Source organism: Argentina anserina, chromosome 3, assembly GCF_933775445.1.
Source record: "Argentina anserina chromosome 3, drPotAnse1.1, whole genome shotgun sequence".
NCBI lineage: Eukaryota > Viridiplantae > Streptophyta > Magnoliopsida > Rosales > Rosaceae > Argentina > Argentina anserina.
In genome coordinates, this window is record NC_065874.1 from 19149941 (window position 1) to 19171173 (window position 21233).

At 40.6% G+C, this 21233-nt stretch overlaps 1 protein-coding gene and 1 pseudogene across 1 annotated transcript; both read right to left on the bottom strand.

Moving 5' to 3' along the window:
• Positions 1–3472: 3472 nt before the first annotated feature.
• LOC126787226 (uncharacterized) lies at positions 3473–7859 on the bottom strand (annotated as a pseudogene).
• A 714-nt stretch (positions 7860–8573) lies between these two features.
• LOC126789265 (uncharacterized) lies at positions 8574–11994 on the bottom strand. Its single transcript, XM_050515385.1, has 9 exons — positions 11607–11994; positions 11271–11475; positions 11091–11181; positions 10863–11008; positions 10254–10497; positions 10028–10132; positions 9617–9799; positions 9326–9530; positions 8574–9075 (listed from the first exon to the last, which is right to left on the bottom strand). The coding sequence occupies exons 1-9, from the start codon at positions 11824–11826 to the stop codon at positions 8588–8590; spliced, it is 1887 nt and encodes a 628-aa protein (XP_050371342.1). The 5' UTR covers positions 11827–11994; the 3' UTR covers positions 8574–8587.
• Positions 11995–21233: the final 9239 nt, after the last annotated feature.

The window sequence follows — 21233 nt, forward strand, 5'->3', positions numbered from 1 at the left end:
TTATCAATTTCTGCGATTTCCAATCTCGGATAAATATTCGACAAATAATATAAAACATACTAGCACCGCTAGTCTCTGTAAAGTAATAAAAATAATATAGAAGTGATAGTCAAAACAATACTATCATGACATAAAAAGAGGTTCACCAACCGCAACAATCGCACAGTTGAAGTTGCTTGTCTCGACAAAATTAGGATCCGGATTTTAACTATGGACAACTTATGTTGTCCCATACACTGCAGCTATGATGCCACCCAGAATGGCGGTTCCTGTATTTCAGAGATGGATTTTTTAGTATGCTACATTGCTACTATATATTCATATCAAGTCGCACGCAGTACGTACATTCTGAGAGAAATGCATGCAGAACAAGTTGCATACCGACAGTGTTGTTATTGCCACTAACTCCTTGCCAAGTGATACTCCAACCTCCACATTGATATCCCAAATTGTTTGTGTGAGTTCTAGCAACAAGGATCCTATTTTCCTTTTTAGGGAGTGGTAGGAATAAGTGACTTCCTTACTGCCTCCCTGATAGGAGCACAAAGTGTGACGTTCTTAATGTGATTATGCCCTATTCTTACTCTTTGTTACCTCTTATTTAGTATGTTTTAGTTTCTTTTGTAAGAATAAGTGTCTAGGTAGAGCTTATATCAATTATAAGTAAATTGATGATGAAATCGTGCTAAGTGTTAATAATCCTTGTTGAGATATGATTACTTGTTCGAGTAGGATTCATCCTTTCATATTTCTTTGTTTCTAACATACTTATTCTTATTAGGAAATACAAATCCATGTTGGAGAAGGAAAGCAATCCTAGTTCCACAAGGAAAGAGAAGAAAATATACTTAAAAGCTCAATCCATGCAAGAAATCAAAATGCTGTCAAGATTCATAGTCCAACTTCGACGGGCTCCCCTGGATAGCTCCGATCGAGTTAGAAGACCTACTTTATATGGAAATAAAGGTATTTGAGTCTAGTTTCTGTAGGATTTGGAATCAAATCAATATCTTATTCCTACAGAAAGATATGACTGAATCATTGATCGGAGGTCCAATGAACTCGGCGGAATTATCTCAGCCATTGATTTGCTTTTGATCCAAGGGCTATGAGGGAAACTTGGGACTTTGTTCCTCCTGCAAATAGAGGACAAATATGTATCAGAATGTCCATAAATCCCAGCACCAAAGAATGTCAAAGAAGGCATGCAGCAAATTAAATGAGAAGAGGCAAGAAAGTCAAAGAAGGCATGTAGCAAATTTAATGAGGAGAGGTAAGAAAAATCAAACATGGCTGCAACAATTAAGACTTTTGCTGCCTCCCTAATTCAAAGGAAGAAATTTGTGCAAAAGAAATCAGCAATAAAGGAGGAAGAAGATATGTAATTAATGCAAAAGATATGCAATCCTTATAGAAATCAGAATTCTGGCAGTGCAGATCATCCATCTTTGACGGGCTCCCCTGGACAGCTCAAAATGATTGAGAACATGTACCTTATATGGATGAAAAGCCACGGAAGTCTAGTTGAAATTTCCAGTTGGAATCATCTCAATATCTATTTTCTAGAGAAAGTTATGGCCACAACAAGGGACAAAGGTCAAATCTGCCGAATCTAGGAAACCTCAACCAATTTGGTTTCAACTTTGTGGACTTTGTGGCCATCCTCCCTTGGGTTTCTTCCTCTATATATAGCACCTCAATTCCACAGAAACATATCATCAACCTTGTGCACATACTAGCCAAAGCTCTACCAAATTTCATACTCACCCATCCAAGAAATCCTAAAACCGATTCCACCATTCTCCACCAATCCTTAGCCTTCAAGCACGCTTGTGAAGAGGTTTCATCCCCTTGGAAAGCCACGGCTACACCTTGTGAGATCGCTTGATTGATAAAGTGTAACCATGATTCTCTCTATGTTTATTTCGGTTTTTGGTTTTTCTTGTTCTTGGTTGTGTATGTGTTTTGGTCATTGTAAACTTGTTTTGATTTTGTCTATGAGATAGTTACTTGTTTCAAATTATATAACTTTCGATTTTAGGTTTGTAGTTCTATGATTTTAGTTTATGCCGTGATATGTCTTTGTGTGATTTCGAGAGTATCTATGTGTTATGTATACGCTTGTAGCATGATATTTAGGTTGTTGGATTTATGACTTGTGCTATGAATATGTTTATCTTTTCTATGTGATTTTCGGAATTGCATGATTGGGGGTTAAGTAGGTGACATGCTTAATGAATTCAATATGCGTGGCTTTGAAGTTTCATAGTAGGATAAGTATGTTAGATTTCGATTAAGACCGCTTGGAATGAATCGAATGTGTTAAGTGTCTATGTGTTTAGGTTACTGCTTAGGACCCTAATTGCATGATCCAACCTTAGTTATTCATGATAGTGTCTCTGCAAGACTGTTAAAGGAGGACTAGAATCTAATTTTCGTTAGCTTTGTATGATTTGTTTTGGTAATGTATTATGTGTTGGTTGGTTGATCACATGTATATATTAGTTTAGGTTTTATTTTCTGTTTTTATCTTTCAACCTGATCCTATATATCAAACTCTTTTAAACTCGTATGAATTCGTTGTTAAATGTTTGTGATTCTTTACCCTGGTTGGATCCCCGGTTTGTGAACGATACCCTCTTGCTTTATACTACTAACGATGCTTACAGGGTTAATATTGATCTCGAGTAATCGAACCGATCAAATGGCGCCGTTGCCGGGGATCCATCTTTATGGATCCCAATGTTTGAATTTCGAATTCACTGTTCATATTGTAAATTTGTATATACTTTTCTTATTTTGTTCTAACATATAGTAATTTTATCTTAGGTTATTATTTTTGACAATTAAGTTATTATTTTTGATAATTGAGTGAATAATTGTTGTAGGTTGTAAATCGAACGGAATAGGTAAAGTCCCTTTTGTTAATAGTAGCCTTAACCCCTCATGTTTTCTTTCAAAGTTTTTGCATGAGGTTGAGGGCGGCTTTTATTAACACTTGGAGATTTGTCTAACACACAAGTTTGTTTCCAGCTGAGTAAGGGGCACACTCTTTCATTACCCTGGTGCATGGGATTAAAATTGGATCTCAGAGAACTATTGACTGACATACATCTCGGTGATGGAGTCGATAGGGGGCTTACCCTCCGTAGTTCAACAAATGAGTCCTACCATGTTCACTATCTCTGAATTAGCTATCCTGCCTTCTGAAACAACGATTCAAACTTGCGTTTAGACATCCATACTTAGGCCGCACGTCCACTTTGGTTTACAACTTAGAATCAATCGATCATTTAATTGATGAGACTGATACATATACAAATGTATGTAACTATATATGTATATAAGCTTGATCAGTTACAATGTTTTATAGGATGACAATGGAAACTATTTACATACAGTGGAGCAATTAAGTGATGAAGAGTTAAAGACTTGAAAACTATGTACCTGGCATCCAAGCTGGTTTACAACTTTACATAGTCATAATCAGCCCCATTAAGAATTTTACCCTAGTATTCTATTCACTGCATCATCAATCCGGCTGTCGAGAATTAGCTTTCTAGAGTGAAGTTCGAGTACAATATCATGGAACTCTGTATAGTTGAAGGGAAGCATGAACTGTAAACATCAAGAACCAATTCAAATGTCATAATTGTGTGTTTCACTTAGTATTTACATGATAGCATGGTGAAGGTAGCAACAGACCATGTCAAGACTAGCTGTAACACTAGTAAGAACTGAGTGCGTATATTTCGAATGGAATGGGTAGGTAATTTTGTCAAGACCCTGCCAGTCGGAGATGACAAAACCCTGAAGTGGAGAACATACATGTAACATGATAACTAGTAACTTGTAATTCACTGGTTCTGGTATATTGATAGATCATTGGTTAGAACTTAGAACGTTTATAAAATACCTTGAAAAACATCATCGTTAGTATAGAATAAGCAGAGATCGTTCAGTCCGGGAAATCAAAAGGGCCTCAAAACTTATCATGTTATTGGGGGATTTGATTTAGATTCTAAAACTACAACTTAAAATAAATCCTAAATTACTTATATACAATTGATCTATCACTCATCACATAACCAAAACACGAATTAATATGTATAACACGCATAGAACAACATATAGGCAGCAAGTATTTTCGATTTTTCTTAAGTCTATTTCAATTCCAATTCTAATTAGAGTCCGAAGCGGTTCATCTAATCGTTAAGACTTCTTAATTATTTAGAATCAACAAAGCGTTCAACCCTAAACATATGCTAAAAAGAGTTCAACACAACGAAGCGTTTTAGTTAAACAACAAAGTAGCACATAAGCACATTAAGTCGAATTGGAGACATATAAGCAAGCATGGCGTCACTCATCTTGATTAAGCATGCAAATTCCTAGAACTATCACAACCCTAAACAAGTATCAATAATTAAAACATGAAGCGCATATTCAATCGATGAACACTTTGGTGAATTAAATCGCAACCTTAGGAGAACCATGACCTTGGCTTCCTCAAGCATTGATTTAGATGTACAAACTCAAGGAATAAATTGAAATAAAACCTAAAAAAGAAATCAGAAACCTACTGCCCCTAGATGCTACACACGGCATACACACATATTTCATGAGTTCATACAATCAAAACATAAAACCAAAGAAGTCTGAATTTATATTCTTCATATATGAAACCGAAAATAACAACCAATAAATCATTCAATGAATTCGAAAATTTTAGAAAACCAAAAGAAAAATTACAAGCCATGGATGACACACATTAGAAACCTTCTAGGATGAAGCAAGGATGAATTCGAATTGGAAGAAGAGGAAGATGAGCACTGTTTGGTGATGATGATGAAAGTTTTTGGCTTGAATTTTCTGGATCTGTTTGGGCAGCAATTCGGCTTTGTTTGTGAGAGAATGGAGATACCAATATGTAGGAATGACATGCTATTTATAGAGGAATAAGTGAGAGGGGCTGCATGGTAATGGGCTGATTCTCTATTTCCTTTGATGATCATCTTTGTTGGTCACATGCATTCTCCCTTCTTCTAGGCCACATGTATTCTTCAACATTATCTCTTAGTTCTCTCTTTTCTTTTTCTTCTTTTGTTTCATTCTTTCTTCTTTTTTTCCTTTTTATGGTCGGATGAACCTTCCCTCCTTTGAGACTGCATACTTCTTCATTTTCATCTCATTCAGAAATTAAATTACTTCTTTCCTTTTTCTCTTTTTGTTTCCTTCTTCTCCTCTTTCTTTCCATAATTTCCAAGTCATTATCTCATATTTAATTCTGAAAAATAAGGAAAAATAATAATAAATATAAATCACAAATATTACAGAAATGTCGAATAATAAAAATCATAACCCAACCAAGTTTCCTAGTTCGACAAGGAATACTACTCTATAGTACTCTCGACAATTTCTGCGTTTTACACCCGTTTTAGCACCAAAATGCAACCAACGCCACTAAAGACTCTAACTAGACTCAATGACTCAATACTACAATAATAAGGGCTAAATAAAGTACAAATGGAGGTAAAAACATGTTAAGAACGTTGCACAAAGTTCTCCTATCATATATCTTATGTAAGATTGTACTTGATAAACTAACACTTATCGATGTCAATCGATGAACAAATTTTACAATTTCAGTTGGCAGTACTCCTCCTGAAATTAAATTTTACAGAATTAGTTAGGTGCTTCAAGGTGCCCTTGAGATAATTGGTGACAAGGTCATGGTTAGCGTGCATTTTGACTCCATTCAAGCTAGAGTATGAAACCATGATACTGCATACACCTTTGTCAATAGAATCAAAGTAACCAGGCATATGGATCTTCAACAAGTCACCCCAATCAATGGCAGTATTGTTCTCATTGATTCCCTTGAAGGTGCCACCATCTCCCACAGAGTGCTTTGCACAGCCAGCTACCTTATCCATGCCGAAATCACGCATTACTTGGTAAGAAAATGTACAGCTAATATGCTATTGCAGAGTCTTTCAAGGTACTAAGACTTGAAATATGATAGCCGAATTTGAGAGATAGAGTTTGTTGCCTGGAAAAGAAACGACCTGGAGTGTAAAATACTTGTTCCACTTACTTCCCACTAATGTAAGGACGGCCTTTCTCTGAATCAGGGACTTTGCCTTGCAATCCGGTTATCAACTCAGTCATTTCTCTTACAATGGTGTGATCCTCGCTAAAACTATCGTAACATGTACCCCATCTTGGACCTCGGCAGACCTTTTCATTAAACACATTATGAATTGTGTATGTGTATAAAATGGTAAATACGATACATATATATGGGTTGCTATATTATATACTGTTAAGTTCTTATTTCCAAATGAATTATACTGTGGCAACTATATTTATTTTATTTGAGTAAGAGTCGCTTTGTTGTAGTACAATAACATAGGTGGATTGTTATTGTACGTGGTTTAACATTGAGTCTTGTTAAAACGTTTTCTGTCTTCGGACCTGTTTTCGAACGTGTTGGCAGTATCAGAACCAAGCATTGGCCGGATGACAGTTACGATTCAGTTAGAGCTCTAGTCTGTCTGCCGGTGTACTGCATGAGGGGTAACAAATGAGTTACCTTCTTATGAGTACCCATATTTTTGTGATATTGGGTAACAGATGGGTTGCCCAGTGTCTGACGGCGTACTGCATGAGGGGTAACAGATGAGTACCTGGGTCTCATGAGTACCCGTATTATAAATGTAATTTGGGTAAACCAATGAGTTTCCCAATGTCTCATGAGAACTTATATTTTCAGATATTATTGGACATCCAGATGGGCCGTCTTGTTACTTATGAGTGCATTTATAATTAAATGTTTTCAGTATTTTTTTCTTGTATACTATGTGTGTTATATTGTTGGTTTACTCATACGAGCTGCAAAGCTTACCGGGTTTGTGTTTACAATCTCGGTGCACCTATTTGATGGTGTAGGGGATAGTTCTACATGTGTGGATTAGCAGAATTAGAGGGCTTTCTCAGAAGATTGTCAAAGATTTCTTTCTGCTGTTTGTGGTGAAGATTGAGTGAATTTTACATTTCCATTGGTTGTGTATTATTCAAGTCGACTGAGTCATGTTGTGGACTCAGTTTCGATACACTGTTATGATAATATGATTTCAATATATTTGAGATTGTTTTTGAGTTTTCATGGCTTCGAATTCGAATTTTTATCATTCGAATATCGGGATTGTGACAGTTGCCGCTCTATTCTCCTCACAAGATCTGGATCCCTGCAAAAATCATATTGAATTGGAGGATTGTCATATATGTGCAAACCTACAAATCAAAGGACCTTACTGTGTGAGACAGATTAAAATTGATTTGTCTGTGTTTGATATACTTTTATGAGTTTATCAAATCAAATTTATAGCGTTCTCATTGTCGTGCTCGCCATGAAGAGCTAAATTTCCATTCCAAAAAGTCATGACTTGCCTGGTAACTCCAAGTCCAACATTATGTGGGAACATTGTGGCCTTGTAGACATTATCGTAACCATGAACGGCATCAATGCCATACATTATAGGGATTGCCAGCCTGCTTTGAAGTGACCAATTTTGGAACTTGTTGAACATCTCAATGTCTTGACTCTTGACTCGCAGTAAGTCCAATTCTTGGCAAACTCTCTCCACCATTCAGTACACTGCCAATGTTGTGTTTCTTTATGAACTCCTCAGTGATACTACTACGGTCCAGCTGCACCAGCTGAGCACTCTTCTCTTCTAGCGTCATTCGAGCCATAAGGTCTTTATTCGAGACTGGAGTGGCTGATTAGGGTCCATGTATGCCATGCTTTTCTTTTTTAGCTTGCTGTGTTGTCCAGATACTTTTGCTCCTGCCATGGCCACGCAGCAACATTGGCACACAAGTCCCAGTAAGAGGACTAAACAACCTATCTTTGGCATCACTGGAGTTTATTCAAAACCTTGTACAACAAGAACTCTTACGATTTACAGATTCCAATTAAAAACTTTTGTTCAAACACCACCAGTATCAACCAAACCAAAAATTGTTGACAATATTAGTCAAGAAACAAAAGAGTTCAATGGTTCCAAAAACAAAAACAAAAATAGAAAGAGAAGAGTACTACATGTTACTGTGAACTACTCATGAATTGGTAAGAAAGAAGGTGCTATTCGCGGTGATCCAAGTATTGAATTCCTTAGTACACTAGTCCATCTGCGAAACTATCTCTATTTGAAAACTCTTACAAAAAAAGACGTAGTCATGAGAGAATCTCTGTCAACAATAAATTACATGGGCTTGGCCAATTGACAGAATTTTCGCCGAAGTTGGCACATCTGTTAAATTGCGGCAATGATGCCGGAGGACTGTCTATCTAAAGTCCAACCAAGAAACGATTTAAAGTCTTTTCTTTTTTTTTAAATGGATTAGGCTTTATGGCCCTTTTTCGAAATTATTTTCATGTCACATACTGTATTTTGTCCTCTATTTGATTATATGGTTCATCTGAACGTATATGCCCCAAATTATTGGCGAATAAGGTTGTAAACTGCTAAAAAATTCCTTAAACATTGACTTAAGTATGATACATCATTTATGTTGTGCTCTAGTACTTCTTGGTTGGCTTAGTAGTTAGACCAAATCCAAACGGAAATAGAGGGTCGTAATGTGCATCACCCACATTCATTGGGAGCTGGTCTACTGATTTGAACCATGTACGTGCCAGCTTGCCGGTAAATCCATAGTCACCAAACAAAACATCAGCAACACCTTGACCTTCAGTTCCTGGAAGCCAAGCTGCAACAAGCGCGTCAATTTTAGCGAGGTAGGGTTGGACCACAACAGGGCGGCCAGAAACAACAACTACAACACATTTCACAGCTCCGCAAACATTGTTGATTGTGCTCAGTCCAGCTTCAGAAATGGTCAGATTCAAGCTATCTCCAAAGGTTTCAGCATATGGGGGTTCACCCACAATAACAACAGCATAGGAGAATTTGTTGGACTTCACAAAGTTCGCATCAGGGTTCTCATTGTAGACGACTTGAGTTGCAGGATCAACTGTAGTTTTCACCGCATTGAGGATTGTGGTACCTGTTACATCTTTGATGTTTAGAAATATATTTTGGACAAAATTAGATTGATCTTAAAGATTCTAGATGGCACATATGATAATGCATTGCAGGCAATTTTGTTCGCCAGATAATACTTGAGAGCATTCTGCTGCCCATACTGACAGTGTTCTCAAGTGAAACTTTAAGACTTTGTTTTGCAGTAAAATATGACCAGTGTTCATTTGGTTGATTAAAAGATAATGAGTGCTTCAATATTAGCTTTAACATACCAACTGTATTATCATTGCCACCGAGTCCTTGCCATGTGATTGTCCAGCCTCCACATTGAAAGCCCAAGTTGTCTGCATGGCTTCCTGCTATTAGTATCTTCCCTGCTTTCTTGGATAGAGGAAGCAGTGGCTTCTTTGGAGATTTTCCATTCTTTAGTAGAACAAGTGATTTTCTTACAGCTTCCCTTGCCAATTCTCTATGTTCCTGTGATAATTGATTAAGGATTTGAATAAGCAAGAATAATGATAAAGTTAATTTATAATGAAAAAAAAAACTTGAAACAAACGGACCTTGTTTCCCAGCTGATCGGCTAAGCTGAGGTCAGCCAAGGGATTTTCAAAAAGACCCATGACAAATTTAACCCTTAAAATTCTCTTCACAGCATCATCAATCCTGCTCATGGGGATGATATTGTTTTTTACTTGATATGTCAAATCGTCAATGAACTCGGTAAAGTTGTAGGGGACCATGATCTGTACCAACCCTAGATGTGTTAGCAATTGAATATAAAATCTTCAATGTCTCAGCTTGCGTAGCATTATTATGTAGCCAGTTGACAATAACTTAAATAACACAACCAGAAGCTACACTTCAAGAAAGTATAGAGCTTGAGGTAGTATTATCATGTAGCCAGTTGACAAGAGCTAAAATAACACAACCAGTTACATTTCAAGGCTGCATAAAGCTTACAAAAGACTAACCATGTCTATTCCAGCACTAACTCCTGCTTGAACTGAATACGAATAGTTAGCCTTGGGAGGAGATGTAATCCTGTCAATGCCTTCCCAATCTGAAATGACAAACCCCTGGCAACACCAACCAAGACAAACATGTTATTGCCCAAACTGATAATAATCCAGTTCACTACACTAGACCATGTAAACAAAAAATTCAGTTGCCCAAACTTATTTTAAATGATTTTTTTACCCTGAAACGGAGCTTCTTCTTGAGAAATCCTGCTACAAGATCTTGATTAGCATGCATTTTCTTCCCATTCCAACTCGAGTAAGAGACCATAACTGTTGCGACACCCTTAAGGATGGAATTGAGGTATGCAGGCATATGAATGCCAAGCAGTCCATTCCAATCAATTACAGTGTTGTTCTCATTGATGCCCCTGGTTGTGCCACCATCTCCTACATAATGCTTAGCACAGGCTGCAACCTTTCCCCTAGAAATATGGAAAGTGAAAAGGGTTAAAACTATCTCCATTCTTACGAGACTAAACTAAAACAAGTCTCAGTCAAATTTCCATGTCTACAGTCTTAAGCACAAAAAAATAAAAATAAAATAAAAATCCGTGTTCAAAAAATGAACTACTTGTCTACATTATTTTCCCCTTCCGAAAGGCAACCTATTCAAGAACCCGCCCATGTGATTATTATACTTGAACAAGGACGGGTGTAGTCGGCAGAATCTTTGTCTGAAACTACAAGAACTACATTTCATCCAATCAACCTAAACAAAAGTGTATCAAAACAGCAATTCAGTAATTTACTAAACAAGTAAAATCAAAATTCTCCTCAAAGATCTTACTTTCCACCAACATAAGGCGCTCCCTTTTGGAAACCTTGAGGCATATCACCTTGCAGACCAGGGATGATCTCAGTCATTGCTTGGACAATCTTATGATCCTCACTGTAGCTTTCGTAGCACCTGCCCCATCTTGGATCCCTGCAAACCTGCAACATAAGTAGTGTTTTAGCTGACTCCATTTAAGCTTCAAAATCTGTAAACTAGGATAGTATAAGACTGCTTTTTTACCGCGATACACGGGGCAAAGACATATGGAATTCCTGTTGCCCTGACTTCAAGGGCAGTCGCCTCTCCTATTCTCTTGACAAGAGCAGGATCTCTGTTATTATAAAAAATAAAAAATACAACAAGTCAAGAATAGCTCCAATATCAAACCATTTCATTGGGCTAAACTCAAAAGAGACTTGCCTGGTGGCTCCTAATCCGACATTGTGAGGGAAAATGGTAGCTTTGTAGACATTGTTGTGGCCATGGACAGCATCAATCCCATAAATCATAGGAATCCCGAGACGGGTCGAAAGAGATCCCTTTTGGATTCCATTGACAAGACTGACCCATGTCTCAGCTGATGCTTTTGGAGCCGGCACACTCCCACCACCACTGAGCACACTTCCTGCAACAAAAAACAACATTGTAAACAGACCACTACCAACTCACTACTAACTTCAACTTGGGAACAGCATATAATGGGTAGTTAACAACTTAACATTGAGGAACAGATTAATGAAAAGAAGTGGGTTTTACCTATGAAGTACTTGGTCATGACATCAGGGGTAGCAACCTCGCGCTCGATCTGGACCATTTGGCCGATCTTCTCTGCCAGGGTCATCCGCTTCATGAGGTCTCTGATTCGAACATTCAATGGCTGTTTTGGGTCTTTGTATTTGGCAGACTTGGCTTCTGTTAGAGCTGATAAGCAGCACATGAGTAGCAAACCCAGTAAGGGCATAGAAAATCTTGCCATTGTTAAGAAACAAGCTCAGAGTGGATGTGGGTTGAAATAAACAGGAAAGAAAGTAGGGAATTTAAGAGAGGCTGTTGAAGAAAGAGTGAACTGACTGTTTAGAGAGAAGAAGGGAAGGAGGCAAGCTTGTATTTTATAGAGAAAGAGAGGGTTCCATTCGATCCATGCGATGCCACTGTTCATGTGTTTTGGACTGGATTTAGGTACTAATCTAATATTGTATGAATGGCATAACTATCATATAATTTGAAAACTTTACAACGGTAATATAAGCTTTCGTTTTCTTTATTGCCTTGTACCTTTCCTTTCAATAAATAAAAAAGCTTGCTTGCTTTTGGGTGATTATAAAACCATCGTTTTCGCCTTAAATTAATCTCTCGGCGCAATGTAAAATACTCAAATTATGTTTTTGCAACCTTGCTCCCCAACCTCACTCAATTCGGCAAGAATCACTAGCGGCTGTGGACTTTGTCAATTAAAACTCGTTGAGTTGGAATCTTACGATACTTGTTTGTTTCATTTTATTTGTTTTTTTCATTTATGGTTTTTCGATTTTCTAAAAGTTGTCAAAATCAATTTAATTTTTTTGATAAATGTTAAACGCTCTAACTAAGTATTGCATTGCTCTGACACATTTTGAGTATGAAGATTTGTAATAACCCTAGATTTTTGAAACGATATTGAATTGAATTGAATTCTATAAAGTTATGAAATTCAATAAAAAGGAAATTGATTGTTTGCAAACTTTATGAAACGGAAACGGAAATGTTCCGAGAATGTTTAATAAGAAAACGTTACGTTTTCGAACGAATTTATCGACTTTTATTCCGTCGCTCGATTGCGAAAACTTTCTTCACGAAAGTTGTAGAGCTCGTCGATACGAGTTCGTGGATATGTGACGCGTTCGAATCAGACGTTGTATGTAAAAGTTATTATTGACGGAAGATAGTTTCCGATTTTAAGGGGGTATAAAAGGACATTTTGTGAAGTAGGGTTTCTATTTTCAGAAACCCTCTTCTCTCTTCTCTCTCTTCCGCCGCCCCTCTCTGTTTCTCTCTCTCTTTCCTTTCTTCCTTCCCGAGCTCTCTCTCTCTCTCTCTCTCTCGGGTCGATCTCTCCCTCGAGTCGATCTCCCTCTCCGATCTCCGCCCCTGTCCTTCGAGGCTTGCACCGCCGCTCCTACGGCCTTGCGAGCTCCGCAGCAAACAACCCCGAGCTCCCCCGCACCGTGCCTCACCGCCACGAGCATCGCCGCTGCATCACGCGTCGTCATCGTCATCGTCACGCATCGTCATCGCCGCTGCATCTCCAACTTGGCACCACCTACAATCGGAGGGGAACCAAACGCCGCACCTCACCTCATCTTGACTCAAACACGATTGACTCCGAGGCTATCGAGACGTCGATTAGGTGAGGACTTGATTTTATTTGGTTGTGTTGATTGTTGTTGTGAATTTGGTTTGAATCGGAGGTGAATTGATGGAGGATCGGAGGAGGAGGAGAGTTAGGGATGCCGCCGCCTTAGGCGGCGCGTGTGGAGGTGTGGGGTGGCGTAGGGGCTGCCTAGGATCGGAGGAAGGAAGAGGGGAGAAAGGAGGAGGGTTTTGGGGTGGTGGTGACATCACACGCGCCAGTTTTGGGCTCGGCGCGTGGGCCCCACGCGCGGCCTGCCGGAGGTGGCGCGTGTACCCCACGCGCCGCCACGTGCGGCGGTGTGACAGTGTTTTCCGATAGGGGTATTTTGGTAATTTACTTGAATGTAAATGTAAATTTTATTTACTACGGTAAATGTAAATATAAATTACTTTCAGTAAATGTAAAAAGTAATTTGTAAAAGGTAATTAGTAAATTTTATTTACTGAGATTGTATTTACATTTAAATAGTACGTATACGTACAAAAATACGTATTAATATTTATACGTACAGAAATACGTATATAATATTTATACATACAGAAATACGTATATAATATTTTATACGTACAGGAATACGTATATAATATTTATACGTACAGAAATACGTATTAATCGTATATTTGTACAGTAACCGTGAATAGTAACAGTGAACAGTACCACTGAACAGTAATTTCGTAAACCGAAAATTGCTGAACAGTAACCGATTATTACTATTTCGGCATTTAAAGGTTTACGAAACGATTCTAAATTCTTTTCTGATCTTTTCAAGGTGATCATTAAATCGAGGAAAGGAATTATCATCGGGAATTGTGGAATTACGCTCGAGTCGATAAGGTGAGTAAAATCTCACGTATTTACGAATCTACCCTCGCGGTGATTCAATATTTTGTAAGGGTATTTATTAATGAATTACGAACATGTATACAATATAGTGGACTACATATATACTGTATAAATGGTAATAAGTATATATATATATATATATAGTTCATTATGTTATGTACTGTTATTAATTCATTAGAAACGGTCATTTCAATGACGAGAAATTGTGTATTGAGCATGTGTTTGTGAAATATGACATGTATTGGATATAATAAACTATATATATATATATATTGTATAAATGGTAAATAAGTACGAATATATATAGTTTTCTATATAATATACTGTTATGAGTTTTATTGCGATTATATCGAGCATAATTTTGAAACGTACAATATGATGTGTGATTATTGTACGTGAGTTTAACATTGAGTTTGTTAAAAAGTTAATTGTCTTTGGATGTGATTTAGTACAATATGATGTGAGATTATTGTTCATGTTTGGCAAGTCGGAACCTAGCCTGGGCCGGGCGAAAGTTACGATACAGTTAGAGCTCTAGTCTGTCAGCCATAGTACTTCATGTGAGGTAACGGGTGGTTATCTACTCATGAGTACTCAGATTGTTTTGGATGTTGGGTAGCGGGTGGTTACCCAATATCAGCGTAGTACTGCATGTGAGGTAACGGGTGGTTACCTGCTCATGGGTACTCAGATTGTTTTGGATGTTGGGTAGCGGGTGGCTATCTAATATCAGCGGTGTATTACGAGAGGGGTAACAGATGTGTACCAGCGTTCTTGGTACCCGTATTATAAATGCATTTAGGTAACCAGAAGGGTTACTTAATTTCTCATGAGCGTTTTATTTCATATTTCTTTGGGACAACCAGATGGGCCGTCCATTGACTCATGAGGGCATTTATATTGTTGATTTTGATTTTTCGTATATATTGATATGCGAACTGTATTGTCATTTTACTCATACGAGCTATAAGCTTACCGGGTTTGTGTTTACAATCCCGGTGCACCAATTCAATGGTGTAGGGGATAATTCCGCAGGTACTGATTAGCGGAGATTGAGTCACGACTCCGGAGATTCGAAGTCGTTCGTATCCTGTTCGTGGTGAGATTTCTGTCGTGGATTTGTGTGAGAATTTGAGTGAATTTATTTGTGAGCTTTGTTAGAGTTGTGAGGATTATTACATTTTCCATCATATTGTAATGTCGAATTATAAATTTGGTTTGTAATAATCGGTTGATTGAGTTGTATTTGGAACTCAGAGATGATCCGCTGTGCACGTTAAATGATTTCAATTTCCTTGAGATTGTTTTTGGCGTTCTAACGACTTTGAAATTTTGAGTTTTTAGGCTCGAAATTTTGGGGTCGTTACAGTTGGTATCAGAGCCTAAGTGCGTATTTGGCGATTATCAATATCATCCGGGAGCGATGATCCGACTGCAGGCGGGCACCCATCACATGCTCCTCGGTATTGATATGTCGTCGGGTACGCGAGAGTGTTTTAGGAGCCATACCTCACGGTTTGGTCCTCTAGGGAGTATTGTGATGATACTTTAATGATTCATCTGATTTTGGAATGTCATGTTAATATCTTTGGATCTGTTTTGGCTGAGTTCGAGATTTCTTGAGTATTGACTGAGTGTATCGTTTTTGAAGGTGATGAACTCTGATAAGGGCCGAGGACAGGGCCGAGGACGGGCGAGAGGCCGAGGTCGAGGTAGGACCACAGGCCGAGTCCGCAACGTGGAGAACCTTTATGAGGAGGCTGCTCCACAGGAAGAGCAGGTAGGCCGAGGTCGAGGTAGGACCACAGGTCGAGTCCGCAACGTGGAGAACCTTTATGAGGAGGCTGCTCCACAGGAAGAGCAGGTTGAGCCTGCTGCTGTGGTTAGAGATGATGGACGAGTGTTGAAGCTGATCAAGGATATCAGTGCACTGTCAGCGCCTACTTTTCATGGTGGACTAGATCATATGGTAGCTGACCATTGGATCGAGGGCATGGAGACATATTTTGAGATGATAGAGTGCACATCGATTGAGAAGAGAAAGATAGCTACTTTCTTTCTGAGAGATGATGCTCTAGACTGGTGGAAGAGCATGCGACAGACAGTGGATGTGGCTACATTCCCATGGGAGGGTTTCACTGCCCTTTTCCGAGAGAAGTACTTTCCAGCCTCCGTACAGGAGAACATGGAGCTTGAGTTTCTAGCACTGGTACAGGGAGACATGACCGTTAGAGAGTATGATGCTCGATTTTCGCAGCTGTACCGATATGTCAGGCCTATGAGTGCGACCTTTTTGGCTCAGAAGTATCTACGTGGGCTGAAACAAGAGTACAAGACCATGATATCAGTCATTTGCCTGACTTCACGGGAGCAGATATTTGAGAGTGCTATGAGGTTGGAGCAAGCAGAGAAGACTCAAGCAGGTGATGTGGGGAACAGAGATGCAAAGGGGAAAGGCAAGGCAGTCTATACAGGCACCAAGCACTCAGGGCCGAAGGATAGGTCATGGAAGAGGCCAAGACCCCACTATCAGGCCCCGACAAGGGCACCACCCCTAGCTATTAGGGCGGCGCCAGTCAGACCATTAGCAGCAGTGAGGTGTTATGGCTGCAACGAGATGGGACATTACGCCTCAGCTTGTCCGAAGCCGAAGAGAGCAGGCTGCCACCGGTACGGGCAGGTGGGACACATAGCTCGAGATTGTACTCGACCACTTCCGGTTAGACAGGAACGGCCGCAGAGACAGCTACCAGCGGGCCAAGCTAGAGTGTTCGCAGTGGGTCAGCGAGACACAGGGGTGGAAGGTACATTATCACTTTTTGACTACCTTGCTAGAGTATTGTTTGATACGGGAGCATCGCATTCATTCATTGCTAGTTCAGTGGTGGAGATGCTAGGATTGATTCCTACACCTCTTGGGGACGCCTTATGTGTCACTTCACCCCTTGGAGTGTCACTTGAGTTAGAGACAATCTGCAAAGCTTGTCCTATTTTGATTGGAAGTAGAGAGTTCTCTGCTTCGTTGATTGTGATTCCGGACCACACTTATGATGTGATCTTGGGGATTGATTGGTTGAGACCACAACATGCTGTGATTGATTGTTTTGACATGGTGGTGTCCTTTCATAGACCCGGAGAGCCAGTGTTTCGTTATCGTTGCCTCAAGTCTGATAACGCCATGAGATCAGGAGTTTTGGCACATGTGGAGTCAGTGGATCTGAAAGTATCTATCGCAGACATTGTGGTAGTATCTGAATTTAGTGAAGTGTTCCAAGAGATACCGGGGCTACCTCCTCGAATAGTGGTAGATTTCTGCATTGATGTAGTACCCGGTACAACACCTGTGTCAAAGGCACCATATAGAATGGGGCAGAATGAACTTAAGGAGCTGAAGGTGCAGATCGATGAGCTATTAGACCAAGGGTTCATTAGACCTAGCGTTTCACCTTGGGGAGCACCTGTTTTGTTTGTGAAGAAGAAAGATGGTTCTCTGCGGTTATGTGTGGACTACAGAGAGCTGAACAAGGTGACCATCAAGAATAGGTATCCCTTACCTGGGATTGATGACTTGTTCGATCAGCTCAAAGGTGCTACGGTGTTCTCTAAGATTGATTTGGGATCCGGTTATCATCAACTCAGAGTGAAGGAAGAAGATATATCGAAGACAGCCTTCAGGACCCGGTATGGACATTATGAGTTTGTCGTCATGCCATTTGGTCTAACGAATGCACCAGCTGTCTTTATGAGTTTGATGAACCAAGTGTTTAGCCCGTACTTGGATGAGTTTGTTGTGGTGTTTGTGGATGACATTCTGATATACTCCAAGACACAAGAAGAACATGTGGTGCATCTGAGAACAGTGTTGCAGACCTTGAAGGAGGCGAGTCTGTATGCCAAGCTAGAGAAGTGTGAGTTCTGGAAAGAAGAGGTCAAATTCCTTGGTCATGTTGTCTCAAAAGATGGAGTACTAGTGGACCCGTCAAAGGTAGAGGCAGTAAAGAATTGGAGTCGTCCAAAGAACCCCACAGAGATACGTAGTTTCCTCGGTTTGGCAGGATACTACAGGAGGTTTATCGAGGGGTTTTCTAGTATTGCATCTTCATTGACCAAATTGACCAAGAAAGATACTCCGTTCGTGTGGACGGATGCATGTGAGGAAGCATTCAGCAAACTAAAGACTAGACTGACCACAGCTCCAGTATTGACGATTCCTTCTAGTGGTGGTGGCTATGTCATTTACAATGATGCTTCGCTCCAAGGTTTGGGTTGTGTGTTGATGCAACATGGAGGAGTTATCGCTTATGGCTCGAGACAGTTGAAGATTCATGAGAAGAATTATCCGACACACGACCTAGAGCTTGCGGCAGTTGTGTTTGCCCTGAAGATTTGGAGACATTACTTGTATGGAGAGAAGTTTCAACTCTTTTCAGATCATAAGAGTTTGAAGTACTTGTTTTCTCAGAAGGAGCTGAACATGAGGCAAAGGAGATGGATGGAACTCCTCAAGGACTATGACTTCACATTAGAGTACCACCCGGGGAAGGCAAATGTGGTGGCCGATGCCTTGAGCAGGAAACCGAGAGGCGTGGTGGCCTCACTTATGGTCCAGGAATGGTTCATGCTCGAAACTGCATCGGAGTTTGATATAGTTCCATCGGGAGGAGAACCAAGGGTTTTCCTTGGTAGTGTCACGGTGCAACCCACATTGATCACGAGGATCATACACGGTCAGGCTCGGGATCGACTCTCTCAAGCTAAGTTGGCGGATCTTGTAGTTGATACGCTTGATGAGTGCCCTTCTGAGTGGAGAGTTGGACCCGATGGAGGGTTGAGGTTTGGGGCAAGATTGTGTGTCCCAGATTGTGATGATCTTCGGGAGGAGGTCCTTCATACGGCACATCGATCACGATATACCGTTCATCCAGGGAACAACAAGATGTACAAGGACCTTTGCAGACAATTCTGGTGGAACGGTATGAAGAAAGATGTAGCAGAGTTCGTATCAAAGTGCCTTACATGTCAGCAAGTGAAAGCAGAACATCAACGACCAGCTGGCATGTTGAAACCACTGACTATTCCTCTTTGGAAGTGGGAGCAGATATCCATGGATTTTGTGACCGGATTGCCTCGATCGAAGAAGGGTCACGATGCCATATGGGTGATTGTCGATCGGTTGACGAAGTCGGCTCATTTTCTCCCAGTGTCGATGAAGTACTCAGTGGACGTGCTTGGGAGGCTATATGTGGATGAGGTAGTGAGACTTCATGGTGCTCCAGTTTCTATTGTTTCTGATAGAGATGCGCGTTTCACTTCGAAGTTCTGGGGTGGTTTGCAGAAGGCGATGGGCACCACCTTGGATATGAGTAAAACTTTTCACCCTCAGACCGATGGACAGACGGAAAGGGTGAATCAGGTGATGGAAGACATGTTGAGAGCTTGTGTGTTGGATTTCAAGGGTAGCTGGGAAGATCATTTGAGATTGATTGAGTTTGCCTACAACAACAGCTACCATTCTAGCATTGGCATGGCACCGTATGAGGCACTTTATGGTAGACCATGTCGATCTCCGATCTGTTGGGCCGAAGTTGGTGATGAGGCACTGATGGGTCCAGAGATGGTTCAGGAAACCACGGAAAAGATCTCGATCATCCGGGATAGAATCCGAACTGCTCAGAGTAGACAGAAGAGCTATGCAGACCTGAAGAGGAGACATGTGGAGTTTGAGATTGGTGATCACGTGTTCTTGAAAGTTTCGCCTATGAGGGGTGTTGTGAGATTCGGCAAGAAGGGAAAGTTGGCACCGAGGTACGTTGGGCCCTTCGAGATACTTGAGAAGGTGGGCGAACTAGCTTATCGACTAGCCTTGCCTACTAGCATGTCGGGCGTACACAACGTCTTCCACATTTCCATGCTGAGGAAGTATGTACCAGATGAGTCTCATGTGATCGATCATAGCACCATTGAAGTGAAAGAAAATGCCACATTTGTGGTCGAGCCGGTTCGTATCCTGGATAGATCCACAAAGAAGCTTCGGAGGAGAGAAGTTGAGCTAGTCAAGGTGCTGTGGAGTCACCATGATGAGGGTGATGCATCATGGGAGCTAGAGTCAGACATGATGACCCGATATCCACAGTTGTTTGTTGAGTGAGCTTGAATTTCGGGGCGAAATTCCTTTAAGGGGTGTAGATTGTAATAACCCTAGATTTTTGAAACGATATTGAATTGAATTGAATTCTATAAAGTTATGAAATTCAATAAAAAGGAAATTGATTGTTTGCAAACTTTATGAAACGGAAACGGAAATGTTCCGAGAACGTTTAATAAGAAAACGTTACGTTTCCGAACGAATTTATCGACTTTTATTCCGTCGCTCGATTGCGAAAACTTTCTTCATGAAAGTTGTAGAGCTCGTCGATACGAGTTCGTGGATATGTGACGCGTTCGAATCGGACGTTGTATGTAAAAGTTATTATTGACGGAAGATAGTTTCCGATTTTAAGAGGGTATAAAAGGACATTTTGTGAAGTAGGGTTTCTATTTTCAGAAACCCTCTTCTCTCTTCTCTCTCTTCCGCCGCCCCTCTCTGTTTCTCTCTCTCTCTTTCCTTTCTTCCTTCCCGAGCTCTCTCTCTCTCTCTCTCTCTCGGGTCGATCTCTCCCTCGAGTCGATCTCCCTCTCCGATCTCCGCCCCTGTCCTTCGAGGCTTGCACCGCCGCTCCTACGGCCTTGCGAGCTCCGCAGCAAACAACCCCGAGCTCCCCCGCACCGTGCCTCACCGCCACGAGCATCGCCGCTGCATCACGCGTCGTCATCGTCATCGTCACGCATCGTCATCGCCGCTGCATCTCCAACTTGGCACCACCTACAATCGGAGGGGAACCAAACGCCGCACCTCACCTCATCTTGACTCAAACACGATTGACTCCGAGGCTATCGAGACGTCGATTAGGTGAGGACTTGATTTTATTTGGTTGTGTTGATTGTTATTGTGAATTTGGTTTGAATCGGAGGTGAATTGATGGAGGATCGGAGGAGGAGGAGAGTTAGGGATGCCGCCGCCTTAGGCGGCGCGTGTGGAGGTGTGGGGTGGCGTAGGGGCTGCCTAGGATCGGAGGAAGGAAGAGGGGAGAAAGGAGGAGGGTTTTGGG

Excerpts from the sequence above, each read along its gene's own strand:
- LOC126789265 (XM_050515385.1), bottom strand. The coding sequence starts at position 11,826 with ATGGCAAGATTTTCTATGCCCTTACTGGGTTTGCTACTCATGTGCTGC. Across the intron at positions 11,476-11,606 it reads CATGACCAAGTACTTCATAG|GAAGTGTGCTCAGTGGTGGT; the intron begins GTAAAACCCACT and ends TTTTTGTTGCAG. Across the intron at positions 9,076-9,325 it reads TGGCAATGATAATACAGTTG|GTACCACAATCCTCAATGCG; the intron begins GTATGTTAAAGC and ends AAGATGTAACAG.